This window comes from Bison bison, unplaced genomic scaffold (assembly GCF_000754665.1).
Source record: "Bison bison bison isolate TAMUID 2011002044 unplaced genomic scaffold, Bison_UMD1.0 scf7180017864191, whole genome shotgun sequence".
Classification (NCBI taxonomy): Eukaryota; Metazoa; Chordata; class Mammalia; order Artiodactyla; family Bovidae; genus Bison; species Bison bison.
Window position 1 is genome coordinate 635,143 of NW_011494763.1, and position 23,987 is coordinate 659,129.

Sequence of the window (23,987 nt, forward strand, 5' to 3'; positions counted from 1 at the left end):
TCTCCTCGTATATAAATGAAGAAACTAATGAGACATTCCACAGTTATAAAATCAAATGAGATGACAACAGTGCTTATAGGCACTCAACAAAGGTATTTACTTCTAAAAGGTAAGTCCTTGTAATTATCCTCAAAATAGTGTCTACACTGTTTTCCTAAATGACTGGTCCCTGTCTTGTTAAGACAGAGATCTCCAAAGCTTACTGTTGCCCTGTGTAGAGGCAGACCTGGCCAGAGAACCACCACGAACTAGTACTCTTTTCTTCCACTGCACTTAGTAAAGGGCATTATTGGCCCAAGGGAGGCATGTGCTTAGAGCACCATATTAAGGACAGTTATCAAGTACTTTCTCTGTTGTGCATGCGTCCAGGATACAGACTGAGCATCTCACGGACTTACTATTATCTCAAGGAGCTTACAGGTTAGCAAAGGCTATGTTCCCAGAAGTCAGTGATTTCCTTCCCTCTGTTCCCTGGCCATGGGCTGCCCCTGATTGGAAATATCATGTCACTATTTTTAGGGGAACCAGACAAGTAGAGTCTAAAGAGCTCCAGGTGAATTCATTTCCGCCCATGAGACACATTTCAGAGCATATATTCTGATCTATATACATCATCAGCATCTTCCCTCGTTCCTAGAGGTGGAAGAGAGGCTAGGTTAGTCCCAAGGGTTTAAGCTGTCTTTCCAGTATTAAGTAGGTAAAATTACTTCCCTTCTTAAGCATTAAACTAATTATAATAACTGCTTCTCTTTTTACACAATAAGGTACCGTATAGTACTTCCACTTTACATTTCTCCTTCACGGAGGATGAATTTTACACATTGCAGCCAGACATCACCCTTTCACCCCTGGCAGCCCGAGTTCAGTTCACTGTCATGAGATATGAGCAAAGCTACTCAACTCAAACAGAATTTAAATGCACAGGCTTTTTATAGCTCCCAACCCTAGCAACCACGGATCACAAAAGCCAGTAGTGGATACAGCATATGGGTGGTGAATGGTGGGGTGGGGGGAATGGAGGGAAAACCAGAAGGGCAGGAGGAGAGGGCTGCGACAGCAACACAGGTTCATGGAATCGTGGACTCCAGTGACCAAAAGGCTGAAGGGGGTGAGAGATCCCACCCAGCGTGCGTGGGAGAGAGCCTCGCTGGGAGAGGTGGCCAGTCCTCAGACTTGTCTCTGTGACTCACTGAGTAACTACGAGGCAGTTATCTAACTTACCGAGGAGCAGAACGAGCAACTGGATGGAGTGGATTATACATGTCAAGCGTCACTGTTAATAAACATTTGAAGGGGGAGGACCCGGGGCTGGGACTTCAGTCTCTCAACGGGCTGCTTTTCATCTCCTCACCCAGGAATTAGATAGCATATGCTCTGGACCGGGTATTGGAAGTGATAACGTGCTGAGCTAAAGGATATCAGAGAGGACAAAGGAGAGGGAATTCAAAAATGCCAGAATATCTGTGTGTCGTGATGGCCGATTTTATGTGTCAGCTTGACTGAACCAAGGGATGACCACGTAGCTGGTAAAACATTGTTTCTGGGTGGGTCTGTGGGTCTAATTTCTGGAAGAAATTAGCGTTGAATCCGAGACTGATCAAAGAAGTTGTCCTCACCAATGTGAGTGGACACCATCCAATCCGTTGAGGGCCTGAAGAGAACAAAAGGGCATAAGGAGAGCAAATTGGCTCTTTCTTTGCGCTAGGACAGCCACCTTCTTCTGCCCCTGAAAATTGGTGCTCCTGGTTCTTAGGACTTTGAACTCAGAATGAATGGACACCACTGGTTTCCTGGTTTTCCAGTTTGCAGATGGCAGGTGATGGGACTTCTTAGCCTCCATAATTGCATAAGTTAATTTCTATGATAAATCTCCCCTTAAATATCTCTCTGTATCCTGTGGGTTCGTCTCTCTAGAGAACCCTAATACATGTGTCTACCACTCCAACTCTTGGTGCTTCCTGTATACTCCGTGTCCTTGCAACAACCACAAGCTTTGAGGAAGAAAACCTCTATCTTCCCTCTTAGCTAAGTGAAGAGGGTAACCAGATTTGCCCTTTTATCTCCGTGTCGCTCCTTGCTTAATTTAACAAGCAGGCTTAAGGACTAAGCGTAATCCTCAAGTTCGCCTCTCCCACTGATGCTTCCATGGTTACAACTTCTTATCTGCACTTTTAGACACTCCAGGCCGACCTCCAAGGAAGGATAACACCTTAGATTTCAAAGCCATTGACATCCTAAGTATAACTAAAAATCAGAGGCAAGACTTTATGAAGGGGAGGGTTGCTGGGGGTAAGATGATGAATCTCTAGACAACTTAGAAGAGGCAGAAAATGTTAATGTGGATCCCAGTCAAATATTTTGCATTTTACAGTTTTAAGGTCCATTTGCTCTTGCTAATGAGTTTTCAGTGCCCTTGCCTTTTTCGGATCCACCTTTCGCCAACATTTTAATTCAAACTTTAGATGTCCACACACACACACACACGTTTTTCTCTCTCTCCCTCTCTTTCTCAGTAACGTTCTGTTTTATACCTATGCCAAGTTTGGAGAAAATACGACTTTTTCCCTCTTGAGTTCATTTTCAGCCTACTGGAAATAGGCATTCCATCACTTTTTTTGTGAGCCTTGACACAGGAGATGAGTTCACAGGAGTTCCCTGGCTTCTCTTCAGTTCATACTGACTCTGTGGTACTCTCCTCAATACGTGACTGCTTGGTGACTAAGCCAACTACTCAACAGTCCTAACACACAGGCACCAGGGCATAGAAACCCTTTATGCAGAAGATGTGCTGCAGGCTGGCGATGACTGCGCTATGTTTTCTTGAATCTTCCCAGCGGGCAGCCCTTCAACACATAAGTGTGGATTGATTATTTAAAATGTCCAGAATTTATTTAAAATGAAGTCTAGTGTTCATCCAGAATAATACCAATTTTTCTAAATGGGCTTCCCTGGTGGCTCAGATGGTAAAGAATCTGCCTGTAATGTGGGAGACCCAGCTTTGATCCTTGGGTTGGGAAGATCCCCTGGAGAAGGGAATGGCAATCCACTCCAGTATTCTTGCCTGGAGAATCCCATAGACAGAGGAGCCTGGCGGGCTACAGTCCATGGACTCACAAAGAGTTGGACATGGCTGAGCGACTAATACTTTCTAAATGCAACAAGTAAGGTATTAAAACGTGTGTTAAGCCTGAGCTGGTAATAACATCACCCCCAGTCCCTTTTGGTTCTTTAGCAAAGTTTTCTCACACAGAGGTGCTGGCCTCACCTTGATGAAGGTGAGAGAGAACCATGATGCAGATGCTGGCACCGTCCCCATCTGTGCCCATCCAGCCTCCTGTCTGTGTTTTTGATACCGGGTCTCTGGACAGAGCCTGCAGTGGGCACAGCTGAAGTGAATGCTGCCTCTGGAGGGCCTCACTTGACTATTGAGATCCGTCAGCACTTTTCTAACAACCTTTCCTATAGCCTTGTTTCCTTCTGAGTCCTGCCTGTAGAATCAAATCATGACTTTCTATTGTGGATTCAAAGATTCTTTATTCATCTTCAGTCCACAGCTCCGTTTTAGGAAAGCAGGTTAACTGGTCATTTCCAGTCCCATAATTCACTTTTCCTTTCTATGATCTTCTAAACTTGCAGGCACAGTAGAATTACGTAACCTGTGGGCATGCTCAGTCGCTCAGTCATGTCTGACTGCGATCCTATGGACTGTAGTCCATGCACCAGGCTCCTCCGTGCATGGGATTTCCCAGGCAACAATACTGAAGTGGATTGCCATTTCTTCCGCCAGGGGATCTTTCTGTCCTAGCGATCAAATCTGCACCTCCTGAGTCTCCTGCATTGACAGATTCTTTGCCACTGAGCCATCTGGAAAGATGTAGAATCACTTGGGAGAACTTTAAAAACAAAGCATCCAGGCCCCCCTACCACAATCCCAGATTAATTCAATCATGCCAAGGTGAGCCCCGACATATTTTTTTTTTAGTTCCCCATGTTATTCTAATATTCTTCCAAGAACAAAGCAGCATAAAAAGAAAGCTCCCTGCTGGTCCTCAGATCCTTGTCTCAGCCCCACAAGATCTCCCTGGGGACATAAGCATCCTAAATTATTACTTCGTACTAATAAAATATTATTGACATAACTATTCTTTTGCTTTTGTCCTGCTGTTTACTCTTTGAGGTTGGCTTGCAGATATTATTTTTCTTACATAATTTTTTAAAACTATAATTGGAAAGCCAAGAACTGGTTTGCTGTACACAGCTTCACATACATCCTTAATTTTGAATTCTGTTTAACCACTTCCTGGTGGCACAAATGGTAAAGAACCCGCTCACCAATGCAGGAGATGTAAGAGACGTGGGTTCGATCCCTGGGACCAATGCAGGAGATGTAAGAGACGTGGGTTCGATCCCTGGGTCGGGAAGATCCCCTGGAGGAGGGCATGGCAACCCACTCCAGTATTCTTTGCCTGGAGAACCCCATGGATAGAGGAGCCTGGTGGGCTACAGTCCATAGGGTCGCAAAGAGTTGGACATGACTGAAGTGACTTAGCGTGCACGCACACACACACACACACTCTTCAGTAATGTGCCTGCCTTTCCAGTTTTATCATTCCACATATACGTAAAACTGGTTATCTTGCCTGAGTTGCTGGTAGAAGTCAACACATTACATAAGTCACGTTATATATGTCAATCTGATATTTTTTGCACCAAACTTTGTTTTCACTCTCTGCCCGCAAGTACTTCTGCTCTCTCACTGCTTCCCAAATTGCAGTCTCAAGCTAGCTTCCTCCCAGCAAAGGCAAGCAAACTGGAAGTGAAGCAACAACCACTGCCCATTCTTGAATGAAGAGAAGCATCATTTAAGGAACACCCAGGAAACTGTTTGACTGATCAACAAGTAATTCTCCTGTACTTCCTATATGGACACTTCCTTTTTAGGCCTGCAGTATGTTTCACAGCACTTTTAAAGACCTTCCTTCATTTGAGCCTCACAACACCTTGGGTTAACTCGGTAAAGCATGTACTGTCCTCATACTACAAATGAGAAAACCAAACCAAGATGAAACTCTGGCCTCCCTGACTTGCTTCCAGGACCTCATTATTAGCATAATCCTTATTCTTACAAAAACTTTAGAAATGCTATATACAAAATGTTTCTTATGACACAAAATTTACAGGAAAAAGTAACCACTGAATGACCCCAGCACCCTAGAACAATCATTATTTTGTTTTCCTATGCTTAAAAATGCAAACATATACTGTGTATTTAAAATGAATTCTTATAGTTTTGCTAGAATTTTGTCCATCTGTGTGGCTTTGGAATAATCTTACTATGGTTAGAATGAGACACTTCAATCTGTAATAATGCATACCTCTCCAAGGTGTTCATTCTGCTGTGTGCATCACTCGATAGGGCAGGATTTGGGGAGAAACCAGGCAACGAAAACAGTCCTAGTTAGTAAAACCTTAAATTCTATGATTGTAGAGTTGGAATTCAATTATTGTAGTTATATTACCACCTTGTTCAATCTGCCCATTAGAATTAGGATAGTGTAATCTACACAATCGAAGTGGCTTGCATTGTACCAAGTAGGTAGAAAATGTTAATCTCAACCAGAATCCCTACTCTTCGGAGCTTCCTGGGTGGCTCAGTGGTAAAGAATCTGCCTGCCAATGCAGGAGGTGTGAAGTTCCCCTGGAAAAGGGAACGGCAGGCCACTCCAGTATCCTTGCCTGGAGAATTCCATGGACAGAGAAGCCTGGAGGGCTTCATGGGGTCACACAGAGTCAGACACAACTGAGCGACTAAATAACAACAGGTGGTCTTCCTACTGCACAGTCATATTAATCCATCAAGGATCCACGTTCTTGACAGCATGCGGCACCAGGAGGGACACACAAGACGTGGCCCCAGTTCTTGGGTAGCTTCATTTTTAGATCAGCTGCAGGATTTCTCAGTAAATGCTGGCTTTGCTAATAGCAGACACAAAGCCACAAAGCCCAATGAGGTTTTATCAGATATTTTATTTGAAATGTAACCTGGCAATTTTACGAACATTGCAGGACGGTGCTTTTGAGTCCTCTCTGATTTGACTGTATCTCTCTGCATTCTTCAGTGGGGGTTGGTCTTAAGGGGCGGAGTAATTTTTTGTTTTCAAGAGGCAATGTGACAAAAGTCATTGTGTATGTGTGTAGAGATGGAATTATGGCCTGAGTCACCTTTTTGAAAAGGAAGTGGAGCCTGGCTGGGAAGGCAGAATAACACCCCAGAAAGTAACAAATTACTTCTTTTGCCAGATACAGCAATAGCATCCTCCAGGTCCTTTCTGTACTGGCCATGGGCTCTGGTCTGCACTGTGCTGCCGAAGCAGAAGTCTTTCAAGGAAGCCCGACACAGGGGAAGCAGAGTCTTTCCTCTCCAGGCAGTACTAGAAACGCCCTACCGTCTGCCCATTCCCAAGAGTCTACCAACCACAGATCAAGTGGAGGGACCTAGGACCCTCCCTCCTGACATGGCTGACTAAGCCAAGATGAGCACCTGACCCAAGGGCAGGGAGTCCAAGGGCAGGCTGGAGACTTCTGTGGCCTGGTATAGAAAGAGGAAGGGAAGCCCCCGGGGCAGTGGTAAAGAATCCACCTGTAGATGCAGGAGATGCAAGAGATGGGGGTTCGATCCTTGGGATTGAGATCACCTGGAGTAGGAAATGGCAACCCACTCTAATATTGTTGCCTGGAGAACCCCACGGACAGAGGAGCTTGGTGGGCTACAGTCCGTGGGGTTGCAGAGTCGGATGCAGCTGAGCACACACACACACATAGCAAGAGAAGGGCCAGATTCCCCACCTTAGAATCTGAACCAGCTGGTGTCACGGCACACACAAACTTAAGGGAGTCAGGAGATACAGAATAGGTAAAAGAACAGGCTAAATGGAAGCAATAGATGGGAGGCAGGAGCTAAGTCATCAAGTGGCCACGCGCTTCCGCAGCATGGCCTCAGTTCCCTCTCCAGTTGGCCTGCACCTTTCCTGACTGCTGCCGATCTGACACCTCTGTGTGCCAGGCTCTGTGCCAAGTACTTTCACAGTTTCCCCCCAAACCCTGACACATCCAAGACCTAGCATCATTCTATGTTACAGATAGGAAAACTAGACTCACGATGATGAAATTGTTATGTCACTTCTTACGACGTCAGGACTCGCTAGGTCTGGACCAAACCCACGCCCTACACCACTAAGCTGCACTAACCCACAAGACATGTCTTTGTGAGGCCCGAGCACTCCCTGCCCCCATCTCCCGCCCATGTGCCCCACCTGGAGGATCTTCCGCTTATAAGAGTCTGACACTTCCCAAGTCAAAGAATGTCCTCTGTGTAAAACCCTGTGAGAAGACTGCTTCCTTTGTAGGGTGAAGAGAGCAGGGTCAAAGGTTTCCACCAAGAGCAGAGAACACGGCACTGATGGTAAGAGTTCCTGGTCTGGGAAAGCATTCTGGGAGAATCTCACTTTTCCTCCCTGCTTCTCAGTGGTCCTCAGGCAGCTGAGGAGGATGCTTTTTATTGTCTAAGAAGCTACAGTGTAGGATATAGGGTAGGGGCGGGGAGCCAGTGTGTTCTGCTCCTCCTCCAAAGGACATGTGAGCGGAAATGTGGGTTCTCCATCCCATTTGGAATGCACAAATATAAAGGGACTCGGGTTCTCTCTTATCAACCAGACTTTCTAAGACTGAGACAGTAAACATTTATTACTCCCGGGTAAGCTCTAGAGTCTGGTTCTGGCCGAGATAGCCATGGATACTCAAATATTTTAAAATGCTCCACAAAGAAGCCCAGCGGAGTCCCCCAATGGGAAGTCTGCAGGCTATTATTAATGGTGAGGGAAGTTCTGTAAAGCACTGCTAGGAAGCTATGTAAAGCAGCCAGAACCCGGCCAGGGCATTCTAGTAACAAACACCCAGCAAGAAAGATCAGAGTCATCTTCTTTCACTTTCCAGATGATCAACTCCATTTAGGTTCACATGGGGGGGCGGAACCAGAGGTTCATCTTACGGTGATAACAAAAATCTAGTAAGGAAGCAAAGCGTCAATCTGGTTACAGTCAACAGCTGGGTCCACCCCCCGGAGATGGTGCCTGTTGATGTGTGACAGTACACACTTCCCGGCCAGAGGGCAGACTGATGGAGCGCACGTTTCTCAGTCTTCCTTCCTACTGAGCCCAGTCGGGATGACCAATCCTCAGATTCTGTTAAAGGTATGGTTTGTCTCAGAAGCCCCTGCTGAGCCAAGTTTCTCCACACACTGGAACCTCTCTGTTGGACTTATCTTTCCCAATGGTTTTTTTTTTTTTTTTTTCCACTTATCCACTTTTGCATCTCAAGCAAACAAATTCTAATTTAGACCCGGACTGGATTTCTACATGGTGAGAAGACTGTGGAGGGAAAGGAGACCAGAAGGTACAGTGGCTGCACCCTGGTCTGTTTGATGGTTGACAGTTGGATAACCTCCACTTCTATCTTTCTGGCTGGACCCTGCCATTCCCTTTCACTCAGCTTCATGGCTCTTGCCTCGTGGGTATGTGAACTCTTCACTTCTTGCCAAACTGTGGCTAGAGTTCCTTGCAACAGGGACTGTGGGACCTCTCTGCAGTATTTCAATCCCCAGGTCTCTTTCATTAATAAGCTCTGTGTCCTCAGGAAACCTTCGAGTAAAAGGATTCTCCAGGTCATTTTACCCATCACCGCATCTAGTGCAGGGAGGGGTGCCTTCTCCGGCAAACCCTGGAGAACGTGCAAGTCCGTTTCTTCAGAAGGGAGCTCACCACGGGGGACAGCATTGTGACTCTTCTTTTTCATTAGGGACACGCAAACCAGAGCTGATCTCAGTCTTGAGTTCCTGGTGGGGAGTTGGTTACCCGTGAAGCTGGAACTCAGACTGAGATCCCCAGGGCTCCCCGTTTCCATGGTAGTGGATCCAGATTCTAGCTAGAAAACTCTTCAATCCAGTATGTCAAAGTTCTGTTCATCATCTCTCGTGGTGTGTTCCATACCCTTGCCTTCAAACTGTAAGTAATGACAGGGGACTAGGTCTCACACACATTTCTTAGGGCTCCTGTGATGCGTGGTGTTGTGAATGTCACAGAGCAGATATTTTATACCTGTGATTATCCAGAAAGCAGCATGTTCAGGAAGCACCCTCCCGGGAGCAAAGCTGGGCTGACACTTTTTCCTAGTGCAGTCACACATAACGAGGCAGGGTGAAGTGTGCGCTGGGTGACGACGGGGAAAACGGGTCCTTCCCTTATCATTTCGTCAAGAGAGTGCCTTGCCTAAATGCTCAAAGACCCCGTCCCAGTCACCATAGGGAGGTTCCGGGGAAACAGGAGAGCACCAGAGGTACAAACAACTTTTCTGCTCAGGACCTGGGGCTTCTGCGCGCTTCTCTTCTATCCCAGTCTCCAACCAAGTCAACAACAAATCAAACTGATTTCAGGCAAGTTTCAGCAAGAACATCTCTGCCTTGATTTTGCTGTCTTGTTTTGCTTTCCTTGGATAACAACCAGAGATAGATAGGATTTTGGCAGAAGGAATGTACCACAATATATATATTTTTTAATCCTAAAGGTTCACTTTTTCCCTTTCACCAGCCTTGCATTGCAGATGAAAATGTGAGATCTGTAAAGGGAAAGTGGCCAGACTGCAAAGTCGCTTAGGAACGGGACCAGGCTCAGATGCTTCCTGGTGACTGACCGACCCTTACAAAGGTACACATGGTGGCAAATCTCCCCAGAAGCAAAGCCAGCGGAAGAGGCTGCCCTTGCCCCGTCTGGTGCTTAGCTCTCAGGGGTCTATGAAGCCCCTCAATCTGTCCATCACCGGGGGCGGGGGGGTTGAGCCGGCTCAAGAAAGCTGCATTGTAACTGTCATCTCACCACTGAGGAAGCAAAAGCTGAGAGGCCTTGGGCACTTTCCAGGACTCTGTAATGCTTCTAGAAGGTGCTGTAGCCTTTTCCGTTGATGATTGTCAGAATATCAGACACCAGGAATGGAAAAGCCAGCCTACTGGCTTGGAAATGATAGGAAGAATATGGCATATAGTGGCTCTCGGGAACATGGTTCAGGCACAAACTCTAGGCTGTTCTGTCACTTCTCTGGGATCTCTAGCTTTTAAAGCTGGGGCTGCATATCCTGCCTCCAAGTTCTTAACTAGGACCTTGGCAAAGCTTTCTAGTAGCTTAAATGGCAGTAAAAGCCTGGATGCTTCAAATTAAGCTAATGAAAGAACTGTTCTCCTTAAGAAGCTTTTAACATCAAGATTTTTGCTCACTCAATATTAAACAAAATATATTAGAATGATTACTCCGGGAGACCTAGGAAGGCAGTCTTGAGTCATCATTTCGGGCGGGGCAGGACACTGGAGCTCTGCTAGGGGAGCAGGAGCAGGGGGAGGGCTTGGGTACTGGCTTCCAGCAGCCATCACACGACCAAGGAAGTGAGCAAGGTTAGGGCAAACATTCTCTGCCTCACGGTGGGCTTCAGAGCTTGGAGGCTCTTCCATGCACCTGACTCTACATAGAGCTCAACCACTCTCAACTTATTAACCTGTGATGGATCATCAGAGGCTGAACCTTGCTTTCCAACCTCTGCGACATTCTTCTAACTTCTGCTTCGGTCATATTTTTTTTTGAAAAGATGGGGAAGCTGGGCTTTCTTCCAGGTCTTCCTGGGTTTCGCAACGTGGTGCTCTTGTGAAGTTCCGAAACTCACACACGGCTCTTGTCAAGTGTTCAGGACCCCACATTCCTCGACGTGCCAAGCAGTCCTTACCGCGGGGTGAGAGGTGGCGGGGCTTTCCTCTTTCCCCTACCCTGCCGACACAGACAACCCTGAAAGGAGACAGCTTTACAAAACCGCGCCCCCACTGCCTTCCCCATACCACTGATTGGCCTCCAGACCTTCGGGGTTCACGCCCAGGCCCGAGGCTTCCAGCCCGGGTAGGAGGGGCCCAGGGGGGTCCGGCGGCGGTCCAGAGGGGTCCCGGTCTCCGCCGCAGCCGCCCCCGTGGCCCGCGCGCAGGTGGTCTTTGAGCGTCTGCTTGTAGCGGAAGCTGCGGCCGCACTGGGCGCAGGGGTAGGGCCGCTCGCCAGTGTGGATGCGCTGGTGTTTCATCAGGTGGTGCTTGCGGATGAAGCTCTTGCCGCAGTGCGTGCAGCTGAACGGCCGCTCGCCTGTGTGCAGCCGCCGGTGGTTGAGCAGGTGCTCCTTGCGCATGAAGCTCTTGCTGCAGTCGGTGCAGGGGTAGGGACGCTCGCCCGTGTGGATCATCTGGTGGCGGATGAGGGCCGAGTGGCCGTTGAAGTCAATGCCACACTGCGGGCAGGAGAAGGGCCGCTCCTGAGCGTGGCCGCGCTGGTGCAGCAGCAGGCTGATCTTCAGGCTGAAGCTGCGGCCGCACTGCGCGCAGCGGAAAGGCCGCTCGCTGGCGTGCGCTCGCCGGTGGCTGGCCAGGCGCGCCTGGTCAGCGAAGCGCTTGGGGCAGTCGGGGCAGGGGAAGGGGCGCTCGGCGCTGTTGTGGACCCGAAGGTGGTAGGTGAGTCGGGACGGGTGCGTGAAGGTCCTGGCGCAGTGCGGGCAGGTGGGGGGCGTCTCGCGGGCGGGGGCTGGGGGGCCGCCGTCAGCTGGCGTGGGCAAGTGCTTGGGGCACTGGGCGCAGGGGGCGGCGTGCTCGCCCGGGGGGCCGCACTGGTGGGTCAGCAGGAGGTCCTGGCTGAGGCTCTTGCCGCAGTGGTGGCAGGAGAACACCGGCTCCCCGGCTGGGGGCGGCAGCGGGTAGGTGCCCAGCTGCGTGAAGGTCACTTGTCCCTCCGAGGCCTCAGCCAGGTCGGTGGCTGGACGACCAAACGGCGCCAAGGGTGCAGACTGCGGGCTCTTGAAGGCCATGTCTGGGAACGGCTCCTTAGCTGCAGCTGCTGGTGAAGAGAAGGCGACGGGCACCTCGGGGCACAGGGAGGCTCTGGCGAGGCCTTCGGCCTTGATGACCAGCTCTTCGTCTGCAAGAAAGGGCTCAGGGTCACCCCCGGCCACCCCCCAGGCTCCCTGCAGCTCTCCCGGGTCCCTGCCTGGCGCAAAGCAGGAAGTCAGCAGAGGGCTGAGAAAACCACCAGGGTGTCTGCAGGGCTCGTGGTCCATCACCGGAGAGTTCGCTACCGAGCCTCTGCGGTGCTTCCGTTTGGACAGGAAGGGCCCTAGCATCCGTCTTTCCAGCGACTTTCACTGTTTCATTCCTGGCACGCACACTCTGAGGTGTTCTCTGTTGCCTGTTGTGACCAGGCCTAAACTCACCTGTTCTGTCTAATCCTGGTCCTCCTTACTCTGTCAGATGAACCCCTCAGTATAGTTCTCTGTCCTTTTGTCTTTTGGAAAATACAGCACACATTTCTGCTCCTGTATCTTTGCTCACCCTGCCCTCCCTTTTGTAGAATGCACCCCTCTCTTCCCAGCTTCCTGGGTTGCACCCAAACACTTGGTACCGGTTTTCTAAGGCCAGTTCCAGCTTCACGTCCTTCTCAGGCTTTATCTAAATACCTAAAGGATAACTGATGGAATGTCCTCCAGACTCCTTATTTCTTGTGTATAAGTTAAGTCATCCATCCCACTCACCCTTGATGTTCAATAATAGGCATGCCTAGTACTGAAATGTGTCCCTCCAACAAAACTTCTGGAAGAGCAGAAACTCTTTTTCTCTTTTAATTTTTATTTTCCAGAGTCTAAGCACAGAGTACAAAAGATAAATAGGTTGCATTCAGTTGCATGAACTATTGTGTCTCCTCTGACCTTGAGATTCTCTTCTGTTCAGATGGCAAAATACAGATGGCGCTAAGTGTCTTAGAAGACAGGTGCTTTCTCCTGTCATGGTTTTGTCCTTAGGGAGAGCGCCTCACTAACACTAACACCCTCATTGGTGCCTTGGCTTGTCTCCCCCACCCCCATCCCACTTCGGCCCTTTCTACGTGACCCTCCAATGTTCTGCCCTTCTCTCCCCTCATACTTTTCATCCGTGTGCACTTCTTTTCCTTCCTCTGACAATTCTAACTTGTCTTCACATTTAAGAGTGTGTTTTCTCACTTAAAATTTATCTTAGTTGGATTTTAGTTTCATTTCTTACTTGAACAAGCCTCCCCCCGCCCACTTTTCTCATTCCTCACCCACTTCCTTGCTTCCACAACCCCACTTCCTCTGCGGTTTCTACTCAGTGGTCTGACATACCCTGAGCCTGGGTGGCTCGGTACTCACCAGCATAGGTACCTTTGCACATGTCACTCTCCTTGGGCTCCTGCGGGGCACCAACCTGGGTCTCTTCCTCTTGTTTAATCCAAGACAGAATATCTGATGTTGAAATGCCAGGCTCTGTTTGGGGGGGGCGGGGCGGAGAGAAACGTCTTCAGGGTTTGACTCAGAAAGTGGAAATAATCATGCTGGTGTGCTGAATACTACATTTTGCCCCAATATTTATCTCTAATTAACTATAACAACAAAACAAAATCAGGCTTAAAAAAACAAAAACACATGTAACATCCAGAGAACCAATTCAAAATGAAACCAAATGTATGAATCTTTCCATGATAGACTCACCTTGATTCACTATTTTTGGTGGTGAAAAGTGAAAGTGATAGTCGCTCAGTCGTGTCCGACTCTTTGCGACCCCATGGACTGTGGCCTGCCAGGCTCCTCTGTCCATGGGATTCTCCAGGCAGGAATACTGGAGTGGGTTGCCATGCCCTTCTCCATGGGACCTTCCCGACCCTTCAAAACAAATCAAAATTTTTATTTTGGAGATCCTGAAATCACCTAGAAGCATGAGTACCTTTCATTTCATCAACACACTTACTTTCAGAGTGTTTTCATATTTTTCTCTCACAGCATTTTTATGAGATAAGGAAGCAGAGGATCTCCTCTCCATTTAAGTTAGAGGGGGCCCACAGAGGTTAAGTAAATTTCCAGTAAGGAAACATTTACAGTAAAACACTATATTATCAAAGGTTTACTTTAAAATACAGAAACAACAACAACAACCAAACAAACAAGACTGACCAAAAACTTTTTAAGAATGTTAATTTAAAAACAAATATATTATCAGAATTACAAAATCAGGTTTAAGCACAGATCTGATTGCTCAGAAACATTTTTCAGGTTCCCAATGTCACATTCTTTTCAAGACAACATATTACTTTTGCTTATTAATGACACAGGTTTTTGTTTCCTAAACCCTGAGAGTAGGGAGAATAGTATTTCCAAGTTCCTCAGGCCTTGGGGATTCTTTTGGAAAATAAAAAAGAACAGCCTCTAAAGATTTTGCACATAACATGCCTCATTTGTTCAGCACAGAAACAGCTGTGCTTGCTATTCCAGCCAAGGTCTATATAGCCTTTTTTGGCCTAAAAGAACAAGCTGGCACATTGACAGGGTCCAGAGAGTAAATTCAAGCTCTCTATATTATTTATCAAAAAAAGCCTTGTATACAGGTTATGGTTTTATTCCTAGTGAATGAACAGAACTCACTGTTATTGCTCAATGCCTTTTAAATTTTAGACTGCTGGGATCTAAAGGTATACACAAAGCAGAAATAAGAGGTTGGACAAGGCCCAACAGACTGTCAGCTTATGCAGACAGACAGGAGAATACAGGGTTCTGTACACATTGTGGGCTGCCTTTCCCACTTCCTACTTTGAGCTACAAGGCTGAAGTGTACTAACTACAGTCCAACCTTATCTTCCTCCAAGACTTTATAAATATTATACATATGTTTATATATATTATAAACATATATATATAATATATATGTTAACTGCTTCATTCATCAGTCTTCTAAATGACGAGTTGGTGCTCTAGAACCTCCAAATGTGATTCAAGTTGTTTTGACTATTTTTTCTCTAGTTTATCATTATGAACTCATAGAATGTTATATATTTGGTGAGTTTCAATCAATTGCAGTCATTATTCTTTTCTGAAAGCATTTTTAAAATTGAGTATGATTAATTTACAATGTTGTGTTAGCTTCAGGTATACAGCAAAGTGATTCAGTTATACACACACACACACACATATATATATATATATGTATTTTTTGTCAGATTCTTTTCCATTATTGGTTAATACAAGATACTGAATATAGTTTCCTGCATTATACAGTGGGTCCTTGTTGTTTATCTATTTTATATATAGTAGTATGTATATGTTAATCCCAACTCATTTATTTCCTTCTCCCCACCCCCCACTAATTCCTTTGGTAACCTTAAATTTGTTTTCTGTGTCTGTGAATCTGTTTCTGTTCCAGAAGTAAGTTCAAGTCATTATTCTTTTTGATGCTCAAATTGTCCCTTTTTGGCTAGGGGGAGCCCCTTCAGATCAGTTCTATGTCTTTTCACATCATCAAATATCTAGTTTCGTCCATTTCTGGTATAACAAACTAGACCAGATTCATCTGATATGTTTTCCGCTCCAAGCACACAATCAATAATCTGAGAAATGGAATTTAGAGACCATAATCTGGATGATAAGGACACTAACTGTTAATAGGTTGTCACTGCTTCTAGGTCTTTTCAATAGACAGAGCTATAAAATACCATTTAGAAAAACCAAATATAATGAATGTACATTAATATTTATGACCATATTTAAAACTACAGTGTTTAACTGCTTTAATACTTGTATCTGTTCTCTCTTATCCTAGGAATCTTGGTTCCTAATAACACTGCACAATGTTTGCTTTATCTGAATGTACATTTCAAAACTATACCAGTATTATTAACAAAAATATGGACTCGATGTTTTGTGGTATACAGTTTAGTTCTTTCAGCATGTGTTTGATTTTATATCTTATTTTTCTATGTAAAATATTTACAAGGCTCCAAAATCAAAAGTATAAAATACATTCAAAGAGATCTAGCTTCCATCTCTAGTCTCTTTCCTTGTGTAGGTAGCCATCCTCCTTGGCTTTTGTTTTAATCTTCCATACATCTTCATTTTTTCCCTCTTTAAGAGGCATACTACACCAACTGTCCTGGATCTTCCTTTTTTACTTCACAATATATTCTGGGATGCGTGTCTCCAGCATTATACAGAGACCCTCCTCATTCCTCTCTGTAGCTGCACCACTGTGCACTCAGCATCTCCCCCGGATGGGCATGTGGATTCTTTCCAGTCGTTTGTTACAGTATTAGTCAGTAGCCAACCATAAAAGCTGAGGAGGACTGAAACACCAAGGCAGTTCTCTAGAAATGGGGTGGCTATTGTTCCCGTCACTGGTTCAGTGTGCCTTCACTGAACCTGGGGAACCCCGGGAAAGTAACCCAGGGTCTTCTTGAATACTGATGCTAAAATGAGTTCCTCCCATCATTTAACTAACTAGATTAGTGCAACGACGTAAGTATTTATTAAATAACTGGGTCTTAGCACTGCTGTCACTGGGCGCAGGGAACATGGCTGTGTCTACTACACTTGGTGGGAGTGGTGGGAGTGCAGGGCTGAGTACCTTTAGAAGTGAGATGAAAGGAGCAGGAGAACTGGAGTGGTCAGGGGGCCTCATGCAGTCACCTGCCTGGTGACAGAAGGGCAACTGCTGGCCCAGTCACAAGGGGACCTGGAGTACACCCTCACAGGCCTGGGGGGCCCGAACAGTGGACACTTAAAGAGACACAGAAGAGTCAAATCACTGGTTCATGCAAGCAGCAGGCTTTGGGGAAAGCTAGAGAAGAGAGAAACTGAAAATACTGATCAGGTAAGAGGAAATCAAGAAATGCTGAGGTTTTAGGTTCGAGAGGCAGTTAAAATAGAAAGGCAAATCACAAGAAAATATAAAATTAATTGTCTACACTGGTTGAATGTTATCATGTGTGCTTTAAGCAGGTAGGGCCCAAGCTGTCTGAGAAGGAGCTGGAGCCTTGAGGTTCTGGGATGTGTACAAAGGTGTTATGAACTGAGTGAGTTAGAACTGATGCTGAGCTATGAATTCTTAAGCAGACAATGAAAATGCCTGGTACACGAAACTACCGTTGGTAAAGATACAAAACTCTTTTTGCAACTTTCATGAAGCAGATCTGGAACTGTAACACAGCAGGTGACTATGTTGTGTATTTGTGTACTAAGCTAAGTTTTATTTCCCGGGTAATTCTTGTCTGCATGTAGGCTAAACAAAAATAAAGATTTACCATATTGGGATGTCTTAGTCACTGATTTTGTCTAGGAAAAGATGGTCTTGCTGGACAAGAGTGACCAGTGACAAAGGAGATAAGGGCCATGGACCCTAATCAATGAGCAAAGAAGTCTCCTCAGGACCGCAAGTTTGGGAATGAATTTACTTTACTTTTCTAGAATGTTGGCTCAGGTCCATGGCTTCCAAACTAGAAGACGGGCTAGATAATGGGCTTTTGATTGTTATTCTGTTTGAACTTCTTGGTTAAGGCTTTTCTCCAAAGAATTCTAAAATACTGGAGTTCAATATTACAACTATCAGTGACCAAATAATGGCCACACACACACACAGAGCTGGTCTGCATTTTGGCCCTAGTAATGAAGAAGAATTTCAGAAAATCTCAGGTTTATATTTTTCTGCATTCTCTCATTCATTACTATTTTCTACTAATTGGAAGCAATTTTATCCAAGATATGAGGCACCAATGACTGCTCCCTGGAAGGAATAATAATTTCTTCATCAGATTCAGATAATGGTGACTAAGACAGAATATAAAATGAATTCCAAGATATTTGGACATAAAAAGAAGGGGTGCCACATGGTATCCTTACTATCCCCAAATCTATTCTACCTGTATATATTTTTACTTAATTATAATGCACAGTTCTTTCTAAAGCTCTAAAATGGAGTAAGATAATAAATTATGGGCTTATAAGAAATAAAGATAAAATCCAAACATATTTTAGAAAATTGTTTCTAAAAATACATCAATATTTTAATATAAACATACTACTAACAAATTACAAAGTATGTTAAAGTTAATTTTGAAGGGCCTCCCTGGTGGATCAGTGGTAAAGAATCCAGCTACCAATGAAGGAGAAACAGGTTCGATCCTTGATCTGGGAGAATCCCACATGCTGAGGAGCAACTAATCCGCTGTGCCACAACTACTGATCCTGTGCTCTAGAGCCCGGGAGCTGCCATTACTGAAGCCCGAGTGCCCTAGAGCCTGTGCTCTGCAACCAGAGAAGCCACGGCAATAAGAAACCCTCAAACCACAGCTAGAGAGCAGCCCTCGTTGGCTGCAACTAGAGAAGAGCCGGCACAGCAACAAAGACCCAGCACCGCCAAAAATCTATAGATAAATAAAATTAAAAAAAAATTTTTTAACTTTAAAAAGATGATGATGTTAAAGAAGAGGACAGCTGCTTGCTCAATAATGAGAAGTTTTTCTTCTTTTCTTTTCCTATTAGAACAAGATGGGGAAAATGATATAAACAGAGTGAAGAATAATCAATGAAAAAAATATTTGATTAGTCCTGTTTCTGAAGTGGCCCAGCATTAGTATCCACCTGGCATCCACGAGGACAGTCTGTTAGGCACCTTGACGACCAGACACTTAACACTATTCTCCACTGAAAGGAATCAGGACGTTTTTAATGGGTTAGGAGAAGGAAAATCTAAAGTAGCCCCATGTCAACACAGCAGGCCTGAGACTGCCTGTCCTTGGAAGGCCTGCTCCCAAGGTTGGCCCTTAGCTGACCAGTAGTTCCATGTACTGATCTCAAGCTCTTCTCAATGTTAAGAGTGCCTCGCTGGGTCTCAGCTGTTTCTACATTGTGGTTTATGCTGAAGATCCACTCCCCTTCTGGGAGTCTGGAATCTTGGTACATGCCAGACAGAGGGGGCCTATGGGACCAGCCTTGGGTGCTGAGTCTCTGGAGAGCCTCTCTGGGAGACGACACTCCATGTCTTTTGCCACAACTTGTTGTTGGAGAAATTAAGTGTGGTCTATGAGGCTCTACTGAAAGGGGACCCTGAAGCTGGCCCCCAGTTCCCTCCAGACTGCATCCTGAGCACCTTTGATCTTTGCTGATTTTGTTTTGTGTCCTTTTGCTGTAATAAATCTCAGCCCTAAGCATGGCTATATGCTGGGGCCTGTGTTCTCCCAGCGAATTACTTGAGTGTAGAAGTCTTGGAAACTCCAACACAGTCTGGAACTTTTTGTTTTTTTTTTTTATGAAAACAAGTACTGAGGCAGTACTGAAAGGACATAGGAGATGGTTTAAAAGTCAGTTGTTGACAATTTGAGCAACCAAAAGAAAACAATTGAATTAAATGAATAAAAAGTCATGAAAATATAATTAAACCTAAAAGGGGGAAAATATTAACGGTTCTAAAGGTTAGACATGCATGATTTTTTTTTAATGCTATATATTAATCAGTCTAAATTCTATGACTCCTATCTTTAAGTTCAGGTAAAAAACTAGGCTGGTAATTACCAATGCAAACTAAAATTCTAAAGACTAAAACCAGAGTATTAAATAAATTCAATGCTTACACTGTTAATTTTAAGTAAAAGTATATTAAAGCATAAAAGGTGACTACCCAAAAATGGAGTCTTGAAAACCAAGGTAAAAACAAATTGACAAAAAGGCAGCTAAATGAAACTTTCAGGTATCATCACAAAACCAAATTACACCATTTCCATTCATCCCCAAACAATAAAATGACATACTCATTTTCTCTCACTGAGGTCTATGTCAGGTATTTTTCTGCAATCAAATAACCCATCTTTACTTGTGATATGATTTTAGACTCATTATTTATATCCAAGGTATAGAGATTAATAAAATTCAACCTGTTACACTGCCTAAATATAATCACCTACACATTCTTAAAAACAATGTGTGGCAGACATACATTCCTCAAAATTCAGAGAAAGTTCACTTGAGATTTGAGAATTTCATTGTATATAAAATGTGTATCACAAAATATATAAACAAATATTGAACTCTGCTGCTACTGCTAAGTCGCTTCAGTCGTGTCCGACTCTGTGCGACCCCATAGACGGCAGCCCACCAGGCTCTCCGGTCTCTGGGATTCTCCAGGCAAGAACACTGGAATGGGTTGCCATTTCCTTCTCCAACGCAGGAAAGTGAAAAAATAAAGTGAAGTCACCCAGTCGTGTCCGACTCCTAGCAACCCCACGGACTGCAGCCCACCAGGCCCCTCGGTCCATGGGATTTTCCAGGCAAGAGTACTGGAGTGGGGTGCCATTGCCTTCTCCATTGAACTCTAGGTTAATGATATCCATGCTGAACTAGTTAGGAGGAAATGTCTTGCTATCTGCACTGATTTTGAAATACACAGAAAATAGGATGTGTTGATGGATGGCAGAGGGATGCAGAGATGGACACACATGTAATAAGGAAGCAGAATAAAATGTCAGTGATAGAATCTAAGTGCTTGGTCTCTCAGTGTTTGTTGCAAAATCATTTCAACTTTTCTGACTGAAAATTTCATAGTAAAATGCTAGAAAAAAATACCAGTGCATGGAATAGGGGTGGGTTGTCAGAGATGTTCATCTCACAGAGATGTCTGGAGGATGAAATTTCTATCTAGCAAACAAAATCTATATGAAATTTTTCTGGTAACAGGTGGGACTTGAGAGAAATAACAACTGTACTTGGGCTAGCAGTCTTCCCCCCATAATATCAAATAGCTGCCAACCAAAAAAAAAAAAAAACTAGGGGGGGTTAATTAGGGATAACTGGCTCCCAAACTGGGCAAAAATCCACTTCACCCAGGTGGACATCATCAGGTCTGCCCTTTTTGTGCATCCCTGAGGGACCATGCAGACTCCCAGCCCCTCAACACTTCTGAACAGCTGGACACATGCTCCCTCAATACTCTCAGGCATGTGCTACTGACGGGTGAAGGCTTTGGACAAGGTGCTTTCCAGGGCCTGCTGACCCATTCACAGTCTCCTTGCTTTAGGACCGAGAGCCTCCAGAAGCCCCTGCTTACCTTTGCTCCGAGCTATCACCTCTGACCAGGAAAGGGAGACAAAGAGTGGATATCTCTCCTCCACTCACCTTCGCTGGGGTCGGTGGGAATCCCACTCTCCTCTGGCCCAGTCTGGTCCTCTGTATTGCGGTCTCCTTCTGGCTGAATCTGAGATAAGACATCGGGTTGATTCATGGCATAATCTACGAGAGGAAAATGGGAAAGAGGGTATGACAAGTGATTAGTGAGGATGCCAACTAATGGCCATCGAAGCTGAACGGAAGGCTGTGAGGCCCACAGTCCCAGGGAATTTCTTTGAGTCTATCACTTGGGTCCCCAAGGCCTGGTCTGGTACGTCTGTGGCCTGTTAGGAACCGGGCCACACAGCAGGAGGTGAGCAGCCGGTGAGCCAGTGAGGTTTCATATGCTGCTCCCCATCACTCATATTATCACCTGAAACATGAGCCCCAACCCCATCCGTGTAAAAATTGTCTCCTTCCACGAAACCGGTTCCTGTTGTCAAAAAGGTTGGGGACAGCTGGTCTAGACCGCTCTCCCCATCCATTCACCTCCAACCATGGACGGTGTCTATTGGGAAACCAGTGGGAGGAGAGGTGATGTGTGGGAAAGGCTTGTGTGCTCCTTGAGCACCGACTGCCGCCTCCACGGAGTGAGAGCGCATGCGCCTCAGCAAGCAGAGGCGAGGCCCGTGGACTGCCACCTCCATGGACTAAGAGTGCATGTGCCTCACCGAGGAGAGAGGCCCACCAACTGCCACCTCCATGGAGTAAGAGCGAGGGCGCCTCAGCGAGGAGAGGTGAGGCCATAAATAGGAAGGACACCATGGAGATCACTGCAGCTGGCACACCCACAACCTTGAACTTCACCCTCTGTCCCCTGACTTGGCAGAAGGAGAAACTGTGACTTCCTATTTAGCAAGGGTGAATTGGACATCTTTGGCTTGGAACCAGAAATGCATGAGGACAGAGGGAAATGAAGACACTGGAGGAAAAGGGATTGCTCTGAGACTGCTCGGAGATGCTGTCCCCTCATTCAAACCGTGCCAACTTAGCCTCACCCATGGAGATGAGAGACTCATAGTTTCCCTTCATGATATTCTTGTAAAGTTCCTTTTGCCATTCTTCTAATTTTTCCCATTCTGGAGTGGAAAAGTAGATGGAGATATCATCGAATGTCACAGGCACCTGCAATTATGACACACTGGGGTTAGCTCCTCTCACCGCATTCAATCACTCTACTACAAACACATCTCTACTACATGCCTGCGTGCATGCTAAATGGTTTCAGTCGTGCCAGACTCTGTGCACCCCTAGGGCTGTAGCCAGGCAGCCAGGCTCCTCTGTCCGTGGGATTCTCCAGGCAAGAATACTGGAGTGGGTTGCCATTTCCTTCTCCAACTATATATATATGTCTACTAGTTACAAAAATCCTATGTGAGATGCCAAAAGGATACAGGCAAGACTTAAGACACAGATCTAACTTCTAAGAGTTGATGATGTTTTCACTGTGACAAACTTTAAGGCTGTGAGTTTTAGTCACCAATAGAGAGAGGTACAAATGCAAAGCAGTGTTTAATTCACAGAACAGAGCCTAGAGTGAATATCCGTGAAGTACGAGGCTTATCTTAAGCAGCAAGATTATAAATATACAGTTTCAGTCTAAAAGAAGTACACGACTATATTCAGCTTAATGACCTTGACAACAGATTTTGGAAACAGCTATAAAGAGGCTGGACTAAGTCTAGAAAAGGTGGGACTTTGGTCAGTCCTAATAGGTAGGTTATAAACAGGCCTAATGGGAATGGGAAAAACACTTAAGCATGGAAAATTAGAGAATGCATTCAGAGAACAATTATGGATTCTGCCTAGCTAGAGTCAAGTTGCATGAAGGGAATGGTCATAAGGAACCCCACCTTCCAGCATAATGCTGTCTAAAGCTAGGAGCTTATCCGTAGGCAAATGGATATGTCTTTCTGTAGAGAAACCCAAGGGGGGCCTGGGGTATTAAGGTACCAGGTGTGGGCACTGTCACCTAGTGGAAAGCTTCTCTACTTCTGCCATCATCATAACGGCTCATTCTTCCTTCGCCCACTTGAGAGCTTTCCACAGTTTTATTCTTAAGTATGAGTTAACTTTTAAGTATCAGTGACCACTGAGAAATCCTACAGCATGATCAAGAAAGACTAAAATGAAAAGAGGGGGAGGATGAGTGTGGAAAAAATAGAAATACCTAGGCAACAGAATCTTTATAAAAACCTTACTAGTAATAACATAAGGATTTGAGAGAGATTAAATCCATAAAATAAAAACAGGATGCTATGGAAAAAGGAAAGAGAATGAGAAAGACTCCTGGTAATTTGATACATGTGTGTGTGTGTGTGTGTGTGTGTATTTTTTTTCTCCCCAAATTAAAAAATTCAATAAAAAGATACTCATCTTCATAAACTTCAATATCCTTTAAAATACAAAGGTCTATACAATTCTGTGAGGCAGTTACATTTTCTAATTGCTTCATCTGTGTCATCAACCATAAATTTTGTTCCTTAGGAGCTACTAGCATCATAAACTACTCATTTCACATCCTGCTCAGCATCTAGAATCAAGCTGAGGGCAAATGTAGATGAACTCAATAGTCAAGTTTTATCTAACCTCACTACACAAAAGATTAGTGAAGGTTTACAACAGAAACGCATATGATAAAACGATGACCAAAATGAAGAATCAGGATGGGTTTCTGGTTCAAGATGGTGAACTTAACACACATGTACTTCCTTTCCCACCCAAGTTCCGTTGAAATGACAGTAAGTCAGACCAGGAGCGACTAAATATTAGTAACAGTACCAAGAACGAGAAGGAGAGGGTATGCCCCAATCAGAATTTCTGACAAGCTTCTCACTGAGACCTAGAGGACACGCCAGTGCTGGGGCCTGGGTACAAGGAAACGGCGTCTCTGACAACGCACAGGGACTGCAGAGAGGAATGCAGAGAACTGC

General features: G+C 45.3%; 1 protein-coding gene across 3 annotated transcripts in view; it reads right to left on the reverse strand.

Annotated features, from left to right (window-relative positions):
• Positions 1-6,007: 6,007 nt before the first annotated feature.
• The window catches only part of ZNF398 (zinc finger protein 398), a 27,352-nt gene continuing 9,372 nt past the window's right edge, over positions 6,008-23,987 (reverse strand). For all 3 annotated transcript variants that reach the window (XM_010843870.1, XM_010843868.1, XM_010843869.1), the window contains exons 3-6: positions 22,053-22,179; positions 21,064-21,177; positions 13,288-13,401; positions 6,008-12,044 (exon numbers count right to left, since the gene is read on the reverse strand). In XM_010843870.1, coding sequence (XP_010842172.1) covers positions 10,897-12,044; positions 13,288-13,401; positions 21,064-21,177; positions 22,053-22,086 — 1,410 coding nt within the window. In that variant the 5' untranslated portion in view covers positions 22,087-22,179 and the 3' untranslated portion in view covers positions 6,008-10,896. The remainder of the gene's footprint in view (positions 12,045-13,287; positions 13,402-21,063; positions 21,178-22,052; positions 22,180-23,987) is intronic.